Below are 24,747 nucleotides of genomic sequence, written 5' to 3'. Positions count from 1 at the left end.
CACTTAGTGCCTGGAATGTCATTTGAAAGCAGAACTGAATCAAATTAGATATACTGGTAGATTGCTAAAATGACAATAGCATTATGGGAGGCACCCTCCATCTGTTTTGGGGCTACAATTCCCATCATCCCTGACCATTGGTCCTGTTAGCTAGGGGTGATGGGAGTTGTAGTCCCAAAACAGCTGGAGGGCAAAGTTTGGCCATACCTGCATTATGGTGTCTGGCTTGACTATGAGGTTCAAGCAAGTCTATGGGTGAACTGAAGAAGCAGGGAATCCAGAGGCAGGTGAAAGAGAATAGTTCCTTTTCTTGGGCTCCACTTGTACAGTTAGTCTCTTCCTCCCTGGCAGCCTCTCTTCCTGAAGCCCAGGAGAACCATATTGTGGGAGGGGTGCCAATATGCCCTCTCACACAACATGCTCCCTTCCTCTGTTCACATTCTCCTTTGGAGAGCTAGCTTGGGCTGCTTTTCCTCTGCTGCCCTGGGACCAGTCAGCATCTTCACTATTTCTAGGTCTGCCTGCAACCTGACAGTCCCTTTGGGTACAATTCCAGAAGCACCATCTGGTGCAGCCAGGGATCTCATGGGCATAGAAACAAGAAGTCTAGCATCTCCCCATAACAAACAAATGACAATCCATGTTCAATCCATGAGTATAAAAACAACAACCAAGAATCAGTCTATCCCAACCACCACCAAACAAACTGAGTGTCAAAGGGCTAAACATACAGGAATATACCCCACCACACAAGTTTTAGCAATATGACTTTCAGAATTAGACTCATTGGAAACAATGAAGTAGATTAGGGGGTATTATAGGAATTTGTTTCCAAACATGAAAACAAACACATCCATTGAAAATGAACACGCAGACACACCCACAAATCATTTCTCCAACTCTGAGCTGCTTTTTGCTGCCTGCAGCTGTTCTGCTAAATGCACATCTGGTGGGTGTAATGGCTGCTCCACCCTAATGAGTTAACTCTCTTGCCAGGCATATGCTCATTTGCATGATACAGAGATCACAATGTCTCTCTTGCAGGAGTTGCTGCTGGTTGAAGCTTCGTCAGTGAATCATGGCTTACACGTACACTCTCAACCATCCATCAATATTTACCGCTACTTTAATTACAATTGTAGAACCAAGGCCATTAGGACAAATTGGACTTTGCTATGCTGCCATAAATCTGGTGTAACTTCATTGATTTCTAGACAGTTACTCCAGATTTACAGCAGTGTAGATGAAATCAGAATCCTATTCAATGTGTCCAAAGGAAGCTGAGTGGCAAATGATACACAATTTCCACATCAAAGGACCAAGTGACTATGATCTTTCCCCCTGGTTGGACTCTCTCCCCTTGTTAATACAGCAGTTTACTCAAAATCTTCTTTTCATCTAGCAGGCAAGGCAATAAAGTCAGAGAACCAGAGGTATACAAGTAGCAATATACTGTGATTTAAGTGCAAGACCTGAACACACAATATGCTGTGCTGTTATGAGACTCTTCTGCCAAACTGTATGAGATTTTGTTTTCCAATATGAGTAAAAGAAGCAGAGAGAGAAAACGGATGGAAGACACTGGAATATATTTGATCAGCTTCTTAGAGACCAGGAGTATTTAAATTCAGGAGAGGAGAGGGGGCGGGGATACTCAAATACTTTTCATTAAGAGGCCCTACCTCTGTACTAACAAATAGCTGAACAGATCTGAGATTCTGGGAGGGGTTGTGTGCATTAAAATACTTAGGAATTTATTTGTTACAACAGCATGCATTCAAAAGAAAAAGATGAAATCGAATCAATAGAACTTCATGTTTTTAATGGAAGATTAGACTGTTCCAAGAGGTTTGAGATCAATGTGTCTGCTATGAAGACTAAATATGCCAATACCCATATTCTGATAATTTAAGCAAGAATACTACACCCCAGTACTGCACCTCCCAAAGTGGCCAGCAATGTCTCTTGGATGCTCACAAGTGAGAAATATTAATTATTATTTTTGTGATAATGAAAGGTAGTCAGCTTCTGAATACAGAGGAACCCTAAGCATGTTGGACGGCTAGCAAATTTGCACAGACTTCACAGAAGAGGAAGGAGGATATGAAAAATAGTCTACCGTAATACTGCTGTGGATTATTCAAACAGAAAATAAGGAGGCACTATACTGTACTAACCATTCAGTTTATACAGGCTGTGCAATCCAACATAGAGTTGCATTATACAGAGAAGAGCTCAAGGCAATCCAAGGAGGATTCCAGTGCTCCTGTTCCAGCTTCAGGCAATAACCAAGAAACAAGTTTGACCAAAAGAATCCTCAGAGATAGCCCATTGCTAGTACTATGATATACTTGCCAGCAAAGCAGAGCATTCTGAGGTGTTTACAGACCACCAGCTACGCTTTAAAGCACAAAGCACAAGTCACCCCCTGCAGATCTTTTGAAAATTGCTAATGGCCTTGGTTATGATGACTTGATTATTTCCTGCATGCTGTAGCCATTGCAGTGTGCCGTGCTAGATGCTGTATGATTTTTATTGCATTTGTTATTGCTTCCTTTAACTCTTATATTGCATTTCATTGTATTGCAGTTTGCATTCCACAGAATTCAAATTGCAATGCAATAAAATACAACATAAGAAATATCGTTGGCATCTGTCTGTTTCGAGAGACAATGGAGTGCGTCTCCAATAACTGCTGAGTTAGCCAGACATGCCATGGACCACCTGTATGAAACTCATGAACCACTGACGGTCCACAGACCACAGTTTGGTAACATCTGTTTTAGAGAATCAGACCCAGTTCAGAGGTTCAACAATCACTTAACAGTATTAGGCAATGGCTCTGAAGAACATAATACATAGCAGCTGGATGCTCAGGATTTGTTACTTCTCCATAGATCATTACAATAGCAGGGTGGTCCAACTTGCAGCTTGAGTGGGTGATATGGCCCTCGGTGCCATTTTTCATGGTCCTCAGCAACATTTGACACTCGCCCCCAGCCCTTGTGCTGCCTTCCCAAAGTTGGGCTTTGGGATGGAGCTGTGATGGCTCTGACAGAGACCTAGAGTCCTTTCCCCTGCTTGCCAAATCCAAGTTAGCACTTTTGCAGCTTTAAACTTCTAGTTGTGCTTAATGTTACATTTAAAGTCCAATGAAAATCAGATACAACCAGTAGTTTTTATAGCTATAGAGAGCATATGCTCTCCCAATGCAAGTAAGCTTTAGCCTTAAATGCTGCTGAATGTTCTTCTTCTGCCTAGTCAGAATGAATCATTGCTTCTAGTAGGGAACAGATGTTGACAGTATTTCTGCATTTCACACGAAATGGCTAGGTGAGGAGCTGCTAGGTAGAGACAGACAACTGCCCCTTGAAAAAGCCTTCTAAGAATATCCTCCACTTCTTTAGCACATTTTCTTATGCCAATGTCATCTTGGGATTGCTATTTATTGTTTTCCTTATTTAATAATAGTGTTGAAAGCATATTACACACAATACAGACCTTTGAATAGAAGCCCAGAAACTGAAACTAAGTTATAGCAGCATGGGAGGTGACACTGTCTATGAAAGAAGAACAAGAAATAATACAGTGGTATTTGAGAGAAAGCCCCAAGCAACAGAAGTCTTGAAACCATGCGTCTGAGAAGTTAAAAAAACAAGCCTAGTTCGTGTTTCCAAAATAACTTTCCAGTGTCCACCTTGCAGAAAAACTAAAGTTGTGTGCTATAAGGAACTGGAGAGCCCAGCAAGGAGAGAAACTTGCTTAGGTACCCCAGATGTTTATATGGACACAGATTTTTTTAAAAAGCTGCCCTTCTAAGATGTTACGAAGGGTCCATTTAGCCATCTACAGCCTGGTCTGGCATCTCTGAAAAACTCACAGGATTGGCATAATGTAAAAGCCCCACCTGGAATGCACCAATCCGAGGCAGCACCAAGCACCCAAATGATGATTTTGTTAGTCTGAATGGAACATACGGATAATAAATTTAGGCTAGTGAAGTGCCCACTGTGACGTGAATTGGAGCACCAGGAGAAGAGCCATATGCTGCAGGGCCCTCCAGGTGGTTCAATGTGCATCTTTAACATAGCCCTACAGCTGTTAAGGGCACCACGCACTTAAAGGGATATGTCTTGAGCTAACACTCAGTAGGGAAGGGGCAAAACCTAATCCCTTGGTCCGGCTTACCTCACTGTCTTCGGACCAGTGGGCGGGACCCAATAGGTACAAATAAAGCTAATCATGTCAAATACACTAAAGTAGCGGACAATTTACTGACCATTTACGCCGTTTCCCAAATTTGAGGACTTGAGCCCAGGTCTGAGACTGGGACCTAGTCAGGTAAGCTACCAGGGATTGTATGCTCAGGTGTCAGACCCCCCTTTTCAGTCACAGAAAGGAGAAGCAGCATGAAACATCAGTCCTTCTGATTGCCATGAAAGATAAAAGCTCTTGGTCTGATGAGAAAGGCTTCCATCATGAGCTCCTTCCAGTCATTCAACTGGGTACAATGAATGCCTGTGGAAGCAGCATCATGGTGGCATTCATTATAAGATATCTTCTACCTATACATTTGCATGCAGAGGGATGCATACAGAAGTTTAAACAGTGACGGCAAAGATGGTTGCTTTTGCACAGAACCTGTTGCCATGGTGCTAATCTCTCACAGCTAACATCACAGATAGCCACTATTTGACAACTACCTGAATGCATCTTCTACATCACAATGTTTTTCACCAAACTCTTTCATTTCAAATATCCCCCCCCTCCAAAACACATGCAACTTACAGTTTACTGTGACTTTTACTTTTTTCACATCTGGGACTGAGACGTCGTTTTCAGCACTACATTCATATTCCCCAGCTTGGTCTCTTGTAATTCCATAGATGTCCAAATACTGTCCACTTTCAAATGGTTTGGCTGAAATTAAAGGGGAGAGGGAGAGAGAGATTAAAAAGAGTGTACAGGAAATTTCATTGGAGCTAATTGAAGCTCCATTCAGGTAAAAACAACCAGCTGTTGCAGGAAACTGCTGACAGAACTATTCCTGAAATCAAGGTGACAAACGATTACATCTTTCACCCCTTCTCCCATGTGCTGAAAACAACTGCACATTGCACAGCCTCACATAAGGGAGCAATACTGTAACAATGACTACCACAGGAAGCAATATACACCGTCTCTTTATAATTGATTAGAGTTACCTAACCTTGGCATACATCAAATAAATCTATGCCCATTTTGCAATTGAGTTGAACAGCCCTCTAGCAGGATAGATGAAAATTCACCATTATGCTTCAGTTCATATTGACTTTTACAAAACATAAGGTTCTGCCTTACCTAGGAAAAAAAAGCTGACACACATTTCAAATATTTGCTGTGGAAAGGCATTTCATTTTGACTAAAGCTTCTGAATTGCAATGTTCTGTTAACAGCTCCGATATCCATTGTGTTCTAGTCCAGGGTTAAATGTGTATACAAGCATGTATGGTACGTGCCTGCGTTCAAAATCAAGACACAGGCCAAGAGAATTCCTACTCAGCTGCCGGACTCAAAGGGCCCTGGTGACAGCAGGCCTTTGCAACCATGCCAAGATTTCCTGCCGTGGCTTCAGCCAATGTATACCACAAGGATCCACAAGAGGTGGGGCTCAGTAGTAGTGTGTGGTGAAATTTTTCATAGGGGAACAGTTAGGGCCAGAGGCTTGCGAGGGCGAGGAGGGGCAGATGTTGTGTGTGTGACATTGTGCCTCAGGCTTAGGGAAGGTGGTGGAAGGGCTCTTGGACCCTGTCGGAGCATCGTGCCTCCGTCCCCAAGCCAGGCAGAAGCACAATTCCCCACCTCAGTAGGGATGAATCTGTTAATTTTGGTTCTCTCGCTTTCTTATTTTTGCATACTTACATTCACTTCCAAATGAAAACCCTGCATGAAAATCCACCAGCATTCTAGAGTGAATTTCTTCCAAGAAGAGTATTTCTGCAAGCAATTTTGACTAATGTGCACATTTTTTGCAAGCTTGTTTGCCTATTACAATGCATTTTGAATGTTATTTTCGCTTTTATGCACACTTTCCCCTAATATATGCATTTTTTGTAAACATTGCTCAGAAGACTGCATCAAAAAATTCAGGTAAGTGCAGCTTTCATGCAGTTCTTATAATGTTTCAGAAGGTGTGAAATTGATAGATTTGGCTTTAAATGTTATTTGAATTTCTCCCCCATATCTACTCCCAGCACAGGACTGGGACCTTATTTCAAGTGTTTCAAAGCAGAAATGGAAGCACCAATGCAAAAAAACAAAATATGCCTGCCAAATCATAATTAAAAATGAGGAAAAGCAGAGGCAGGGAAATCAATTAATAGAATACAACAAAATACAGTGGAGTGATGCTGTTTTCTCCTTTTCTGTTTCACTTGGAAGGAATATATTATGAAAGGTAAGCTTCTGCTAAAGAGCCAGCTGTTCCTGTTTATGCGGTTGGCTGCTGTTACATTCTGCTAGGGCGAATGAATTTCTAGGAAAATATTATTTACTATCAATTTGAAATGAAGCATATGTTACCAGCCAGAATGGTATAAAAGCTACATTTTGCATTGCTTGAAAGTAGTGTGGCCTAGTACAAAATGCTCTGTTTTCGTATGCTGTCGCAGCGGTATTTGAATACACTTTGCTATGTTATACTGGTATCAGGTTCCTACTGAGAAGTATCAAGCGAGTTTTGCAGCACTGCATTGCATTAAATTGCAGCAGGTGGGGGGGGGTGGAAAAAACAAAAAAATACGCTTGGATCCAAAATTCCTCAGATGGTATTTTTCTGTGGGGGAAATGTGCTATTTTTCTCTTAATAGAACCCACCCACCCACAGCCCTAGAAAAAGAAGGCAACTTTAGGAAAAGGCCACACTTCAGTGGCAGAGCATGAGCCTTGCATGTAGGCGGTCCCCCTGGTTCAATCCCCATTATTTCCAGGTAGGGCTGGGAGAGAACCCTGTCTGAAACCCAGAAAGCCATTGCCAGCCAGTGCAGACAGTACTGAGATAGATGGGCTGATGATCTGCCTCAGTATAAGGCAGCTTCCTATGCTCCTATGCACAATATTTTATGAATATTCACCACTATATCCCCCTCACAATGCACTGGAATGGAAGCAAGTCAGGGGAATTATGGAGGGTGTGAAATGTGTCCAAGCTGCAAGTTGTTGGTATTGCCAGTTTAAATGCCAGCAAAATTTAAAAAAGACAGGAAAATATAAAAGGTGACTGTCTTCTGAATTAGCCCTTGCTCTGAGGAGCCCAGCACCTGAGGAACTGCTGGTTCTCCCAATTTCTCTGTCTACAAATAGGATGCATTGCATGACACTGTTTGCAAATGGGCCTATGAAGCGGACGTCATACCTCAGAATTCAAAACACCTCTTATAACTGAAGATTTGTATGGGGGATTTACAGAGCAATCCAAAACCCTTGACATTGGGTGGGGGTTGTGGGAATAGGCAGAGACCTGCAGAGCTACAGTTTCCAAAGTGATGTAACAATCCCATAACCAGGGAATTATATCTTGGGCAGGCACCCCCAAACTTCGGCCCTCCAGATGTTTTGGACTACAATTCCCATCATCCCTGACCACTGGTCCTGTTAGCTAGGGATCATGGGAGTTGTAGGCCAAAACATCTGGAGGGCCGCCGTTTGGGGATGCCTGATCTTGGGGGGTGGGTGGGTGTTTCCTAACAACTCTCGACTCCATTGACAAACAACAGCTCCTAGGATTCTTTGGGGGAAGCCACGACTATTTTAAGTGGTATGATACTTCTGTGAATGTACAGTGCAGAATGGGGTCTTGGTGGCACATTTAATTCTGAACTTCATTGAATGAGGGAAATGAACATGGTGCAGTTCAACTGTGCACCTTAGGATTTTCCCAGCCTTCAAATTTTGATCTGCCTCTAGGATTGTAATGCTGGTAGAATTTGCTTTGCAGTCTTGAGAGCAGCAACATTCGGCTCCAGCCAAGGTCAATACTGCTGCCACTCCAATATTGACAGAAGTGACAGGCTTCAGAGGCCAGCATAGCACTACCACACAAGCAGCGTAACTTGCCAGCTTGAGGAAGCAGTCATCAGTCCAGTTGAAAAATATCATCAGAAACAATAACTGCAGGGAAAATGGATGTACCTTGTACAAAAGACTGCTACTGCAAAGGGTGCTGATGGAGGAATAAGTGAGAGCGAGAGGACACTGAATAGCAAATACTTCCAGAAATGAAATGCAATGTAAAAAAAAAAAAGTTGCCAAGAGTGCCTGCAACAGTTCTTATTAGAGCTGTTATTAGTGTCTGTCAGAGTTTCTTAGAACAAAAACGCACGTGGGTGTATGTTATTTGAAGATGCCATAGTAATCTATTAAAATTATGTGCGGCAAAGAACATCATATAGAAGAGTCGCTATCACGCTCTGCAGATTTGTTTAGGCAGCATAAGGCATTTATAAAATCCTGAATTTGGGTGGCAGGAAAAATTAGTCGAGGCTAACTCTGGATGCGGGGAACTAGAATATTTGTCCCAAGTACAGGTCTGAAAAGAGATTATAAGCATCAAGTTGTTATGTGTGTCCTCCCACCCTTGGCACACACACGTCTTTCTTCACCCTTAAACTCCTGTATTTTATGGTAGAGGAAGGAAGCCACATGCTCAGAAGTTAAATTTGCATTGGAACTACAATATTACTTCCCCATCCTTTAGAGGAGGCACAAGGCAGAGGGAGGGCTTCCGAGTGTAGAGAAAAGAGAATAGTCAGGAAATGCTGAGTGTAAGAAAAAGATAAGCATTAGGAGGATGTTAATAATCTAAGTCCTTCTTTTAAAGTACAATCTAATTCACCTCTAGTCTGAGTTCAGTGGGAAACCTCAGGCAACATAGGGCTACAGCTTTGCAGCTCAATCCAATGTACTGTACCGGTAAGTTCCCTCTCCATTCACTCCTCTGAATTTACTTCTTATTACGGGCATGGATCTGCAAGCACTTTATGTCTCTCCCCACCCCACCTCACCCCACCCCAATCTGCTATCTTATGCTGTGTTTTTAACATACATAAATAAACACACACCAAGTCCAAAGCAAAGAGGGAACTCTCCACATGCAGCATTCACTCATGTTGCCAGTTCATGTGTCATCATAAATAAAAGTAGTGCAATATAATGTAAGAATGCTTGGACTCACAAGCAAGCAGTCTAGATCCTAAATAGACATGGTTTTCCATCATGAGAAATATATCTATATCTTATATCTATTTAGTTGAAGTTGAACTTTACTGATATTTACAATGCTGTGCATAAAACTGGACTAACAGTAACAGTAAAAGCAAATGCTCAGTAGCAGTTAATTAAATAAGAAATGTGGATTAATGCTCATATTTGAGTGAGTCATGAAAAATCAATCTTGCTGAAGAAGAGGAGATCGTCTAATAAAGCCATTTAGAGCTCAATTATATGCATGGCTACTTGGAAGCAAGTCCCACTGAGATCAATAGGGCTTACTCCCGGGTAAGTGTGTATAGGGTTCCAACCTCAAATTAGTTAAATGTCCTGTGTGAACCCAAAAATTCGTAGGCTAAATGGACATGGTTTTCCGTCACAAGAATCATATTTATTTTATTGTTTTTCGGTTCCCAGGATTCTTTGAGGGGAGCCATGACTATATAAAGTGGCATGATTACTGCCAGAGGCCTCGGAATCATGATGAAGGCATTGTTGGGTATTATCTGTGAATTTTCATACATTAATAAATTAATGAACATGGAAATTATCAAGTACAGATACAAAATAAAAATACATGCTTCTTGTGCATGAATTGAATTCAGTATATAAGGATGTTTGCCTGCACAGGGTTAAGATCATGGGTAGGCAAACTAAGGCCCGTGGGCCGGATGCGGCCCAATCGCCTTCTCAATCCGGCCCGCAGACAGTCTGATAATCAGCGTGTTTTTACACAAGTAGAATGTGTTGTTTTATTTAAAATGCATCTCTGGGTTATTTGTGGGGCATAGGAATTTGTTCATTTCTTCTTCTTCTTCTTCTTCTTCTTCTTCTTCTTCTTCTTCTTCTTCTTCTTCTTCTTCTTCTTCTTCTTCTTCTTCAAAATATAGTCCGGCCCCCCACAAGGTCTGAGGGATAGTGGACTGGCCCCCTGCTGAAAAAGTTTGCTGACCCTTGGTTAAGATGATCAATAGCCCAAAGCAGGGGTTCCCAACAAAATTTTCTCGAGGACCCCTCATCGAGCTGCTATTGTGACAAGGACCCCCATTAATTCCTAATCCTAAAATTAAAAAGTGAGAGCCAAATTAAGAGTCTTTTTATATTTTATATTTATACGTTTTTTACAGTTCTTCCTCTTCATCTGTAGGCCTTTGTCGTTTTAACGAACCACTTTTTAACCAACGGTCCATTTTTAACTACGTGAACTGTAGCTTCCGCGAAAAACAATGCTTTGTTTACAAACACTACTGTTTTGCAAAGAGGCAGCGCACGCCAGGGAGGAGGGAGGGGAATGGAGAAGACAGGGTACCTGCGCAGTAGCGCACAAATGAAGCCAACGCGTGCAAAGCATCTTGGGGAGGTGAGCGTTAGTAGAATGCGCGCGCTGCCTCTTTGCAAAACAGTAGTGTTTGTAAAGCACCACCTAACGGCATACAGCAGAACTACTGCCTCTATCTAATTCTAGTTTTGTGCTAGACTCTGCTCATGCAGGAAGCGGCCAAAACAAAAAATCTGTTATCATAGGAAATATATTTAATATATTTTTTATTCTAATAGCATCTTGCGGACCCCTCTGGCATAGCTCGCGGACCCCTGGGGGTCCCCGGACCACCTGTTGGGAACCACTGGCCCAAAGAGATGTGTAATACCTGTGAATTTGGGATTATTGCCAGATGATGCAAACTGTGAAATTTGTTACTTAAAGATCTTTCATGGCTTTTGCATGTTTTAAATTATCAGATTGCCTTTAAACATGCTTTATTTTGAGCAAAGAAAAGAGACAACTCCCTATTTATTCATTTTGCCCATGTCATATGGGTTGTGCTCTCTGCTCTGCAGTATGAGTCATTCCTATCTTGAATACTGATGATCTATAGCTCTGAAATGACATAAAATGTATCTCTGTATCATGTATTATTGCTTTATTTGAATTTATATTACTTTTCTACCATTGTAGGGCATTGCAGACTTGGGCTCCATTGTAGAATTTAGTGCAATTTAATTTCCTCATATTTTCCAGCAATGTTTATTGCAATCTATTCCTGCTATCCATTTAATGTCCAGGACACCAACTCTGAACCACTTTAGGAACTGGAGGGTGAAGGGCCTTTGTTCAAATTATGAATTTTAGCAGCACCCTGTGGGACACCAAAAATTGGCACCCCTCCACCTTGTGTGTAGGGATGCGGGTGGCGCTGTAGTCTAAACCACAGAGCCTAGGGCTTGCTGATCAGAAGGTCGGCATTTCGAATCCCCGCAACGGGGTGAGCTCCCATTGCTCGGTCCCAGCTCCTGCCAACCTAGCAATTCAAAAGCATGTCAAAGTGCAAGTAGATAAATAGGCAGGAAGGTAAACGGCGTTTCCGTGCACTGCTCTGGTTCGCCAGAAGCGGCTTAGTCATGCTGGCCACATGACCCGGAAGCTGTACGCCGGCTCCCTCAGCCAGTAAAGCGAGATGAGCGGCACAACCCCAGAGTCGTCTGCGACTGGACCTAACAGTCAGGGGTCCCTTTACCTTTACCACCTTGTGTGTTCCATTCTAAATCGTAATCATGGCATCCCCAGTGGCACCTCTGAGGCGCCACACCCGGTCAACCAGATGCCTGTGGGGAACCTGTAAGCAGGAGCTGACTGCAAGCAGTTTTCAGCAGTTCGGGGATTAGTGGTGTTCCTCTGAGGTGCTAAAGCTTTGGCACCTGCCTGAGAGTACCAACCCCTGAGGTCTTTCCTGGATGTGCCATGGATTCCATCTGACATACAAAGTACTTTATCCCTAAGCCAGGCTTCCTCAACCTTGTTTTGAGACTACAATTCCCATCATCCCTGACCACTGGTCCTGCTAGCTAGGGATCATGGGAGTTGTAGGCCAAAAACATCTGGAGGGCTGAGGTTGAGGAAGCCTGGTCTAAGCCATGGATAGCAGCCAATGAGGTGCATTCCAGATGTCTTGGACTTCAAGTCCCATCAGCCCCAGCCAACACTGTCAATGGCCAGCAATGATGGCAGCTGTAGTCCACAACATCAGGAGGCAGCACATTGGCTGCTCCTGCCCTAAAAGCTGTGGTATCTCCAGAAACCCTAAAGAGCTAATGGCGACCCTTATATCTATAATGATTGATAACATCTTTTTTAAACAAAATTATCTCTGGGTGTCACTTTCTGCAGAAATTTTAAAACAAACCATGCAAATTCTATAAGTGCTGATTCAGAAAAAGTTTCATGAAATGATGGTCCATCATTACACAAATGCATCATTAGAGCAACAAATCTTTTAAGGCTATTAAATTGATGCATTACTGTCAATCATCAAAGTGGTGTTGCTACAATGACGCGAGAATAGTAAGTAACAGTAATGCCAGCATAAAGCTGTCCATTTCCAGAGAACATTGTCTTGTAATAAATAAAAATTTATAGTAAACTGCACTGCAGTTTCCCTTTAATACTAAGTGGCAATCCTCAAACAGCACTTTATTGAAAAAGTATATTTTTATGTTCTATTCAGAGATAAAATGACTCATAGGGACTATTTATATTTTCCCTAGAAGCACAGTGTCCAGTTCACTGCTGTTTCAAAATTGCTAGTTTCGAGGCTAGTGTACATATTGGTTTTAAAACTGAAAAAGCCAAGTTTAATTCCCCACCACCACTCTCAAAGTTATATTAACTTTTTATCATTGAGCCGAACTGCTGTCAGGCTAAATTATATATAACTGAGATCCATAAAGTCACCATGCTCTGGAGTAACTTTGAATTTTCCTTTTACAGTCATTTTACCAAGGCATCCTTACCCAGCTGTTGTGCTGGGATACATTAGGGTATTGATTTTGCTGCCTTAGAGGTAGAATCTTGATATAAAGGATGTCTATCTACATTTTAATACTCTTGATGTAGATAAAAACAGCTGCTCTCGGTTGGAAATAGCATAAGACACTGAAACAAATAGACCAGATGGATATCTGTACACTACATGGATAGCAGCATGGTCAGATGTCCTGTTGTGTGAGAAAAGAAGAAAAATAAGAAGACAGGCTACCCACACTACAGGTGCAAAGGTTCAGTGTTCACCAGAGATCAACAAAACAGCCAGGGACAGAGTTCATTCTCTTCAGTGTTTTTGTTCAGAATGTTCCCATGTCACAAGCATGGCCCAAGCAATAGACTTCCCACCTTCACCTTTGTGACAAGATGTTTACTCTGATCCTGGGCATGTTGACTCTGAAATACATTCTCCTGGGTCCAAATGGGAGTACTGAGAAGTAAGTATGCATAGGAGTGCAGGCTTAATTGCCAACTTCCTTTAACCTGCTAAGAGCTGAAGATTGCAGCGACCGTGGATGAAGCCTTTTCAATAAATATCCCCCTACAGCTTGTGGCCATGAAGCCAAATAAGAAGCCTTCACAATTTGATGCCAGATAAAGCCCAGTATACATATATAGCAGTCTACCAAGTGTTAAGACCCTTCTTTTCACTACTTGTTAGGAGCTCTGAATACTGAAGTCACAACCCATCACCGGTGCTGTGTTCTCATTCTGCTTTAACACAGGCCTTGGTTAGCCTTGCAGCACACCTGGTTTAATGCCACTGATCAAGGAAAGGTCTGTAGGTCAGTGACACAGCATCTCCTTTGCAATGCAGCAGGTCCCAGGTTCAATCCCTGGCATCTCCAGGTAGCGCTGTTTCCTGTCTGAAGTCCTGGAGAGTTGCATACTGAATTTTCTATCTTCCTACCCAGAAGTACACCTATTTCACATGTTGCAGCTTCATCATACTAGCACAAGATTGAGCACCTGTGAGGCTGATTCCCGCTATTCTTATTAATGACCTGCTTGCCCAAAGTTTGCATTCAGTCTGAGTTAAATATATACTCATCACATCTAGCTATTCCAGTGGTGGTCCCTCCAATTTTAACCTGGCTCTTTTAAAGGAAACTATGAAGAATATTCTTAGGGCTTTGGAGAGCTGACAGATCTTGTGAAGCCTTATTACTTGGTCACAACAAATCTTAAGTCCCAGAACATTACAGATGTGGAAATAAGTGTTACAATTATTTTGTCATTGAAGTCTAGTTGGTTTTTTTTAATATTTAAGAAAAGCCTTTCAAAAAAGGTTGAAGCTTTAGAATGGCAGCACAATATATGCAGACCTAGAAAGAGCAACTCACCCTCAACAACAAGGAACAATAGAATAAAGGGTTGGTAAGTAGTGTGTCCGAAATGTCATCGTACCTAACCAAATCTCTGCTGCTGAATTCTCATATCATGCTCCTACCCATTATCGCACATGATTCAGGTTGTAAGAATACCACAAGCAGTAAAAGCAGAACAGAAGAAAGTGACAGAGAAGTCTAAAGACTTAGACTACGGTAGCTAAGTCCCTGAGTCCCTGTCAGGGGGGAAAGGGTGGGGAATGAATGAATGATAGTCAAGTCACATGCTGTTCCTATGGTCACATGCGATGTTGGCACTGGAAGGAAGGGTAAATGTCCACATGGCAAATGTGTTATGGATATTGTGGCATAAACCAGCACAAAATGTGGAATGCTCCCCTATCAGATGCCAAGGAAATAAACAACTATTTGGCTTTTAGAAGACATCTCAAGGCAGTCCTGTATAGTTTTTTTATGTTTGATGTTTTATTGAGTTTTTAGTATTTCGTTGGGAGCTGCCCAGAATCGATCTAGCCCCTACTACATCAGAATCCTCACTTTGAGTTTTACCCAGTTACAAATATTCAATCTGTTGGGATAGGATGACACACAGTCCCTATCCAGGCACTGATGTGTGCTCTCATCTCCCCCTACTAAGACATGAAAGTAAATATGAAATACATGCCACAGACTGAGATTGAGATAAATAGCTTTCAGCAGGCCAGGGCAATTATTCATAATGGCCTAATGTCCAATTTTCTATTTTCCTACATGAAAAATGAGAGTCCTCTGAGCTTTTGGCTATTCCTGGCCAAGTCAGAGTTGATTCTTCCTGCCGTGGTTTGCCACTGAAGGATTTCTGGCTAATCTCCAGACCCATTCCAACTTAGCTGCAGGGAACAGATGTTTCACCTCATTCCTTCATCTCTCACCTGGAAGATAAGAGCAGTTCTGGTGCCCATAATCAAGCTGTTGCCTGCCAGCAGAATAATGATGGCATAAGGGAGGTATGTCAGTGCTCATCAAATAAAACCACTGAATTGTTTTACACTGTTTCCCCGTAACACACACACACGTATGAAAATGTCTGCAACAAATTCTTTCAGTCATCTAGAAAATTCAGCTATTTTGCTATGATCTGTATATTTCATCATTACAAAGAGAATATGAAATCTGGAGCTGACAGATTTAAAAGAGAACAAACTCAGATTTGTCCCAGTTTCCCCATTGTTCCATTTGTTTCCTATAGCATGGGACAGTTGCATCCTTCCTTTGTCTCCAAAAAGGGAGCTTTGATAATGTTCTCCTTCTAGCTTTCATAATTCCTGCTATTACAACATTATGGTGTCTTCGGCCACAGGATGCTTTAGCTGAGATTCCTGCATTGCAAGGGGTTGGACTAGATGACCCTTGGGTCCCTTTCAACTCTTGCTAAACTGGAAGTAGTGGGAAGAGAGAGGTTTTTCTGCCACAGGAACCTCTGAAATTCAATGGCCAGTTTAAGGGTCATTGGACATATGATGGATAAAAAACATATACAAAGTGTGTGCTTTTCAACACCAGGTCAGTCAATTTGTCCATCTAGCCCATTGTTGTCTCCTATGACTAGTAACACCTCTGAGGGTCACAGGCATGCAGTTCTTCCTGACCATATGTCAGGGACTGAATTTGGAATCACTTGGTCTATCACAGAGCTAAGGGCCATTCCTCATTTTTTATTAGTATAAACATCCATTTTCTTATTGGAACAACCCTATGAAGTAGCTTAGGCTGAAACATAGCAGTGACCTGTAGTCACACAGTGAGGTTTTGAACCTTAAGTCTCCCTGATCCTGGTCTGATTCCCAGAGCAGAAAGATCAGTCTGCATGCACAAATGAAAGTTCTTCAAACATGGCATGTGCCCTCACAAGCAGACTTTATTTTGTGTACATTCTTCCTCCATAACATGCAAAGTGGGCATCAGTGTTCCAAGATACATAAGATTGCTGTTAAATAAATATAATAACCATATCAGTGTTCCAAGATACATAAGATTGCTGTTAAATAAATATAATAAGTATAATAACCACCTGAAGGATGGGTTTATAGGTGTGCTGCTGCTGAATTTCTTTGATACAATAGGAGCAAGTTCCGGTATGCCTATCCTTGATCTTGCCTTGCATATACCTATGGTCATGCAGAGGGAATTAGCAGAGAAGTCTGGCACACAAAGTTACACGATCATAGCAATTTCCCACAACCACATAGCAGTTTTTGGAAACCATGATTGTAGGAATTAGTGCAACCCAGCTCACCAGCGTACAATTGTGTTTTCTCCTTATGAATACAGGAGTGTGTCCTCAATATCATTGTGCAGCAGCCTTCACACAATAGCCTTCATAATGACATTTTTGCACTAATGCGCTCTAGCAAGGCTTCTCCAGGAAGTATTCTCTCTCTTTCTCCATTCAGTTGACTAGCAATGCCTTTTGTCCAGTAATTGAATTGAATCAACTCCTGGACAGCCCCATCATTTGAGTGCTCTGAAGATGTATTACACTAATATATCGTCAGAATGACAGTGCTATGATGATACATTAGTGTAATACATCTTCAGAGCTTTAGTGCTGTCCAGAAATAATAAGGATTGTATTGGATAGAGTTCAGTTACGGTACGTGCATGTGCGTGCGCGCCCCCCTCCCCCACATACACAGAGAGAGAATCAGAACCAAAATTTGCTAATGGGGAGGCGATTCCTCCAGGATGGAAGAGCAATATAGCTAATCCCGAAGCACAGGCTGGCGATAACACTGACCTGCAAATGTTTAGTGTTATTACGGGAATTTTATGCTGTGTTGCAATTATGCTCCCCAGCACACTGTTATTATTCTGTCCCTTGTTATTTTCAGCTGTAGCCCGTGCGTCCTCCACACCTCTGCGATTCAGATATGCTTGGTGTATTTTAATTTTAGCCATTTACAAAGAAGTCATTGTCAGCTTTTCCCTCTTCCTTTACATGTGTTGCATTTGTTGTATTACAGCACCTTGCTTTGTGGCGGGAAAACAAAGCAAAACCTTGAACCTCTTTGGTAACATCATAAAAGTTTTTACATGTTGCGAAATAGTTCCCGAAACTGCTTTTTCATACATTCGTCTGTGGGTTTAGGGTCAAATATACTTGCCATTCAGCGCTTAGGAAGGCTCTCCTTGCAGAAAAAGGAAGGCTTTTATTGGTGGCAGGCATTATTAGCGCACTACACAGAGGACAAAGAGATTCATGCAGGAAGAGGAAGTGAAGTGCTGCAATCTCTTCTTACAGGGACTCATAGGCACATCACAGAAACTGAAAGGCTGCTTTGCAGATAGGGCTCCATCAGTGCTTTTTTTCCTTTTTGGGGGGTAACTCAAGAGTACGCAATACTGACACCTCTCTTTTTTTGGTTAAAAAGTGTGGCACTTACTGTAAGAACTTCATGGTGAGTTCCGGCACCTATTTCCGGCTAACAGATTGAGGTTGAATCCTGACAAGACAGAAGTACTGTTTGTGGGGGGCAGGAGGCGGGCAGGTGTGGAGGACTCCCTGGTCCTGAATGGGGTAACTGTGCCCCTGAAGGATCAGGTGTGCAGCCTGGGAGTCATTTTGGACTCACAGTTGTCCATGTAGGCGCAAGTCAATTCTGTGTCCAGGGTAGCTGTCTATCAGCTCCATCTGATACAGAGGCTGAGACCCTACCTGCCTGCAGACTGTCTCGCCAGATGGTGCATGCTCTGGTTATCTCCCGCTTGGACTACTGCAATGCGCTCTACTGTGGAATGCCCTCCCATCAGATGTCAAAGAGAAAAAGAGCTACCAGATATTTAGAAGACACCTGAAGGCAGCCCTGTTTAGGGAGGCTTTTAATGTTTAATCGATTGTTTTATTTTTCTGTTGGAAGCCGCCCAGAGGGGCTGAGGAGACCCAGCCAGATGGGCAGGGTATAAATAAATAATAATTTTCTTGGGCGGGGGAACACTGGGCTCCACTACTGTATTTCTGACACACCAAGATCCTCAATCTCATGTTTCATGTTGAAGAAGCAGGATATGACATAGATTCCTTGCAGGGAGACCACAAATCAGCATACAAACTAATCTACTTCAGCTTCTTGGCCTGGCTTCATGGGAATGAGCAGTGTGACGGTACAGGAAGTTAAAATCCCAGGCAAATTGCTTCTCCTCTGTGCCCGCTGCCGCCGCACAAACCTTGGCCTCCTCTTCTGATTTGTCTGGAGAGAAACAAACCATAAGACTGGATTCAAGCGATGTGGCAAGGGAGGCCACTGCTTGTTTCCTAGCAGGAGTAGAGGAAGAGTAAAGCGACCATAATTTCAATACACTACTCAGTTAGCTATAGTTACACTACTACAGTTACACTACTACAGTGAGCTATAGTTCAACTATGGTTAATGTAACATGCAAACCACATTACTGTATCCGTGATGAAATAACAACATCTCCAACTGGAGAGGTACTTCAGGGCACAGAACCCTAGAATTTTGAGTCAAAATTACCTTACCACTTCTACAATTGGGCATTAAGTTACTAGTTCTCAGTGTCTGATACAGACACGCTTCATAAAGGAGGTCATTCCACAGCTTAGGGGTATCCACAGAGAAGACCCTGTATTGTGCCTCCACTCCGCAAACCACAGCTTGACAGAACTGGCAACAAGGGCCTTGCCAGCTGATTTTAACTGATTTTATCTGGTCGACTGCTGTGAGAACAGGATGCTGGATAGTTGGGCCCTTGGGATGATCCAGCAGGTTTCTCTTCAGTTCTTATGTTGACACCCGGGCAGTTTGATATGAATAATTTTAACATCCTCAGTGATGCTTAAGAGCTAGAGCTATTGGAAATAATAGGACTCAATAGGCTGAAAGGGTAACAACTATATTGATTTCAATGGGTCAACTCTCCACTCTGACACGATTCTTGATAAATTCTGCACTTCTCCATTCTGCACTTTTCTATGGACAGCTTTCACTTCTGCTTTGGGTGAGACTAAAGGCATGGCAACCAAGTGAACCCGGGATTTAGGTGTGAACTACATATGCCTAATCATTCCTTCTTATCTTCCCTTTCCTATACCTATACCTCTATCTACTATTATTAAATGCATGGTAAGGTTAGAAACCCTTGAGATCTGCAATGGGCAGATTGTACCAGCAGTGATATACCTTTTACTCATTCATACAAAGAGGAGTCTTAATTTCTCTAATAGGCATTGATCTCCCCCTTGAACTTGCTATCGAATTAACGATGAGCCTGATTTAGCATCAAATAGAAATCTTGCAGTCTCCTTTACATGAATGGGGGCAAATGCTAAACACCGTGTGTGTGTGTGTGTGTGTGTGTGTGTGTGTGTGTACAAAATTTTGTGTTACAGTGACCTGAGTAAACTGCTTCTAAAAATATCATTTTCATTATAAACAGTGGTGATTACTGTGCACAATTTGGTTCCATATAAAACATGTCATATTATTTTGGACACATTAACAGCATACATTGAAAGCACTTTAAACAATCATACATTTAAAGCACTTTAAACAGTTCCGCCAAAGAATTCTGAGAGCTGCAGTTTGTTAAGGGTGCTAAGAATTACAATTCCCAGACTTGGCTGGCAAGAGGGATTGGTTGCTAAACCCTCTGAGAATTATAGCTCTGTGATGGGAATAGGGCTCTCCTAAGAACTCTCAGCGCATTTAACGAACTACAGCTTCCAGAATTATTTGGGGGAAAGCCATGACTGTTCAAAGCAGCATGGTGCTTGTGGCCTATGCTTGGATACCACCACCAACTCCTACCAAACACACACATGTCCATCACTTTAAAATTAATATTTTACAAGCCCTCAAACAAGGCCAGTTCTCTAGTCAAGCTATACACAGCTGGTTTATTATTCCAATAATTTAACCTGCTCATCTTCTAGGCCAGGCATGTCAAACCTGCGGCCCTCCAGATGTTTTGGCCTACAACTCCCATGATCCCTAGCTAGCAAGACCAGTGGTTGGGGAAGATGGGAATTGTAGTCCAAAACATCTGGAGGGCCGCAGGTTTGACATGCCTGTTCTAGGCCATAGGTTCCCTCATCTGACAACAACGCCCTTCAGTTGTTTGCACAGACAACAAAGGACTGCCCCTAAGGACACTGAATGGACGCCGAAATCAGGTATTAAGAATTGAATGGACTGGAAAAACATTTCAAAAACCCCTAACACATCAGGGAACACTTGGTGAGAGAAGCATTAGATGAATTACATTGCAGAGGAGGAATATTTGCTTTTCTCTCGTGCCATTTCTGATCATACTGTCATTCATGCAGGATTAATATACATTATTGTACATTAATGTGTATTATTGCTCCTATCACCACCACATATTTGGTGTTAATCGGAAAAGGCTGTATGCCCACAGGATGTTTCCTCATAATCAGGGACACTGGTGGGTCATAGGGCTCCTTCAATCTTTAGCCGTATGCATATGGGGCTCTCATTCTTTTAATGCTTTACAGAAAAGGAGGCAAGTTTATGCTCACTTAGGTACATTGGAAGTCCAACCAAACTGATAAGATGGGAATAAACGAAAGACAAGAGACATAAAAAGAACCCATCCAGAAAGCTAAAGCTGGAGTGAAATATGAGTGCAAAAGGTCTTAAGTATCGTTCTCCAGGCCCATTAACCCATTTCACAATTAAAGGCCTTTTCCTGTTTTGTAAAGCAGGAAAAGGCCTTTAACTGGAGGATTAATTCGTATCCTTTAGCTTCCTTCCTTCCCTTTGTCTAAGTCGGTCTTCATGCACCGGTTAATTAGACTTATTGGCAATTAAGTTCTCATACCATGATAAAGAGCCAGCCTTTAAGGTGCTACAGGATTCTGTGACTCTCCCCACACCCTACTCTCCCAGTCTGACTAAGGCATTCTGCTGAATTTTGTTTATTCGTTGTATTAGTGGAGTTAAGCTTTCAAAAGGCAGAGTGCTAGTGAGTTACAGTCATACCTCGGTTTAAGTACGCTTCAGTTTGAGTACTTTCAGTTTAAGTACTCTGCAGACCTGTCTGGAACGGATTAATCCACTTTCCATTACTTTCAATGGGAAAGTTCACTTCAGGTTAAGTACGCTTCAGGTTAAGTACGGACTTCTGGAACCAATTGTGTACTTAAACCGAGGTACCACTGTATAGGGGAAAGCGCCATATCTACAAGAATGGCTCAGCAACTGAATGAGCTGTCCGGGGCTTTATTCACATTACCTTTATCACAGGGGAAAAACAACAACAACCCAACTACTTGAAAGGATGCTGCATGTTGGAACACCATTCTTGCCACTCTGGTGCATAAAAACCACTCCATGATACTTAGATCTGATTGTTTGGAGCTTCTTGATGCCAGCACCATACAGTCCCAGAAGCAACTGGGGATTATGTGGAGATGGTACATAGGATCAGAAGGGCAAAACAGTGACCAATTGCACATGTTATATTGAGATAGAGCTAAACCACCACACCTGGAGGCCATTTCAACATGCACAATAAAGGTAAGTAATGTGTAAGCCAGTTTGAAGAGAAATTGCAGTAGCTCATTTCCTGGAGGCTTTGAGAAGGTTGGAGAGCAAGCGCTGCAATGCAGCTCCTCTGACTTAACATTTCTAGCTCTTGCTTTCAAAAAATGGAAAGTATAATAATCATGCTGTGCATACAAGTGTTGGGAGGCAGAATTATGTCTCAGACAACCCCAAATTCTTTTAAGATTCCAGTTTCATTCTTCAGCTATTGATGTTGCACTTTGCTCTTAAATGTCAGAACAAAATAACTAATACCTGCAATTTATTCAGATGACATTTCAACAATATAAGATTTTCAGATTACAAGCTTCTGTTCCATGTTCCTTCTAGTGTTACACTAAATGTGTAGATTTGGCGGATTTACATAATAGCTTTAGATAATGAATATTTATAATAATGAATGAATTTACATAATGACTGCAAGTTAAACATGCCCCATTAAAACTCATGCTCTAATTTATGTACTAAGTTAAAATAACTTTACAGTTTATTTTCATTCATATTAGACTAACAGTTTTTCCTCAACAAAAAGCAATGTGCCAACCTCTGCCAAGTGGAAACTATACAAAGTGGTTATTTCCCCCCTCTTCAAACTATACTACATTTTATAGTTTGCACTGTGAAGTGCTGATTCCATGGCCGTATACACATTGCTATTTACTCTAGCTCCAGTGTACTCCCGCCAGAGGTGTTTGAAGCCAAGTACACATGATTTCAGCGGCAATCCATATCAGTGTGCAATCTCATGAATAGTGGGGCAACTAAACATGTAATGTGCATCAGATAATATGTAAACATGCCCATCCCTCTCTCTGCAATGTGAAATTGTAACTTGAAATGCAGCGAGGAGCAATAACCTTGCTGCATTTTATGATGCTAATATGAACATAGCCTGTGTCTAATCAACATTGTGGGACTTACTTCTGCATGAACATGCATATAATTGTACTGAAGCGGCTTTATGAATGTGGAACACTACAAAAAGAGAGACTGTATTGACCCTCATACTAGGTAGAAAAATGGCACGAATTCGTACTGACCCAGACCAATGGTACATTACCCCAGGTATGCCAACTTAACCTGACCATACCATACCAGCTCTCGATATCTCCAGGCAAAGCCCCCCTTTTAGCCTCCCCGGGCCTCTACCCTAGCATAATTTTCTCTGTGGTAGAGGGTGACCCAGGATTTCAGCCATAACAGATTGCCAAGCAGTCACCCAAAAAAGCTCTCTAGTAACGCTGATACAGTAACATAGGTATTTTGAAGCCAGAGCCTCAAACAAGGCATGAAATATACTGCAGGTGCATCTTTTCTTAAACAATAGCCTCCTTGCCATAGTCTCAGAGAATAGTTTACAGGTGTACTTCTTACATTTATTTTGTCAAGCTTGAAATCACCCTCATGATCACACCTCGTTGACACAACATGAGCGTCTTATCCCTCCCTGGAGTGAGATCCACCAGCATTTCTGTGCTAGAATGTACATGGTTAAACGTAACTGGAGCACTCTCTGAGGCCTTATTTTAAATGAATGATTCTGTTTCTAGTTAATACTTATGTCCAAATGGAACACTATTCAGTTAAGTGTAATCAATTCATTCATTTTGTTCATTCATTAAAATGTAATTCAAGTGTTCTATGGATCTGCATGGCTGCAGTTGTGCAAATGAAACTAAATATTATCTCTACCGAAGAACTGAGACATCATGACCCCTATCTGAGTGACTTGTCTAGGGAAGACCATAGCAGAATCATAGAACTGTACAGAGTTGGAAGAGACCCAAAGGGTTACTTCGTCCAGCTCCCTGCAATGCAGGAAACTCAACTAAAACATCCATGGCAGATGGCCATCCAATTCATAGAATCAGAATTTTTTAATTCTAAGTTCTTTTTTGCACCAGGCTTTGATTGGTGGAACTTGGGTTCTAGTAGATCAAAGGTGTGAAGTCTGTTGTCTGTGCACCTTGTCCCTTTATCACTATAGTCCTACTTCTGATCCACTAGGCTTCATCCTCCAGGCTCCACCCAAGTACCAGAATTAGCCCCTTTCCTGTTTAATTTATTTATCAGGGACATGAGGGCACCCTTAGCCGAATCCCAACTAGTCATCCATGCCCCCCCCGCCTGGCAAATTATAGATGTCCATTGCTGTTATACGCGGACGATGCCGTGATTCTCTCTTTCTCGAGAGTTGGACTTAGGAGGGCCCTTAAAATTTTTACTTCATATTGTAAATCAAATTTTCTCACTATAAATCAAGCCAAATCAAAGGTTTTAATTTTTTCAAGAAGTCGGAAAACCTATAAGTGGGAACTGGAGGGGAAACCTATTGAACAGGTTCACAAATTTCAATATCTGGGTGTCTACTTCCAGCACAACATGGGCTGGAAAGCACATATCGCATATACCCTAAATAAGGCCAAAGCTCTCTCGTTCGCACTGTTGCGCTTTTTCTTCTCTGATGGAGCTCTTCATGTTCCATCAGCCTTAAAGGTATATAACGCTAAAGTGATCGCGACAATGGCCTATGCTGCCCCATTATGGGGGGCCTCTGTAAACCTGATGTCCTTGGAGACGGTCCAAAATCAATTTCTGAGAAGTTTGTTAAAACTGCCCCAGTGTGTGAGCAATTCAGCCATTCGTTTAGAACTAAAAATCCCTTCTCTAGAAAACGCACTATGGAGACGTATTTTTTGTTATTGGCTGTCCTTGCGACACAGACTTTCAAAACTCTATCTCATTCAATGTCTCTGGCGAGATGAATTCG

General features: G+C 42.0%; 1 protein-coding gene across 2 annotated transcripts in view; it reads right to left on the bottom strand.

Annotated features, from left to right (window-relative positions):
* Positions 1 to 24,747, bottom strand: part of NEGR1 (neuronal growth regulator 1) — a 438,504-nt gene that overhangs the window by 128,075 nt on the left and 285,682 nt on the right. For both annotated transcript variants that reach the window (XM_035123509.3, XM_088673910.1), the window contains exon 4: positions 4,789 to 4,920. In XM_035123509.3, the coding sequence (XP_034979400.1) occupies positions 4,789 to 4,920 (132 nt within the window). The remainder of the gene's footprint in view (positions 1 to 4,788; positions 4,921 to 24,747) is intronic.

The sequence above is a fragment of the Zootoca vivipara genome, chromosome 7 (genome assembly GCF_965207765.1).
Source record: "Zootoca vivipara chromosome 7, rZooViv2.hap1.1, whole genome shotgun sequence".
Lineage (NCBI taxonomy): Eukaryota > Metazoa > Chordata > Lepidosauria > Squamata > Lacertidae > Zootoca > Zootoca vivipara.
This window is presented reverse-complemented; position numbering and strand designations above follow the sequence as displayed.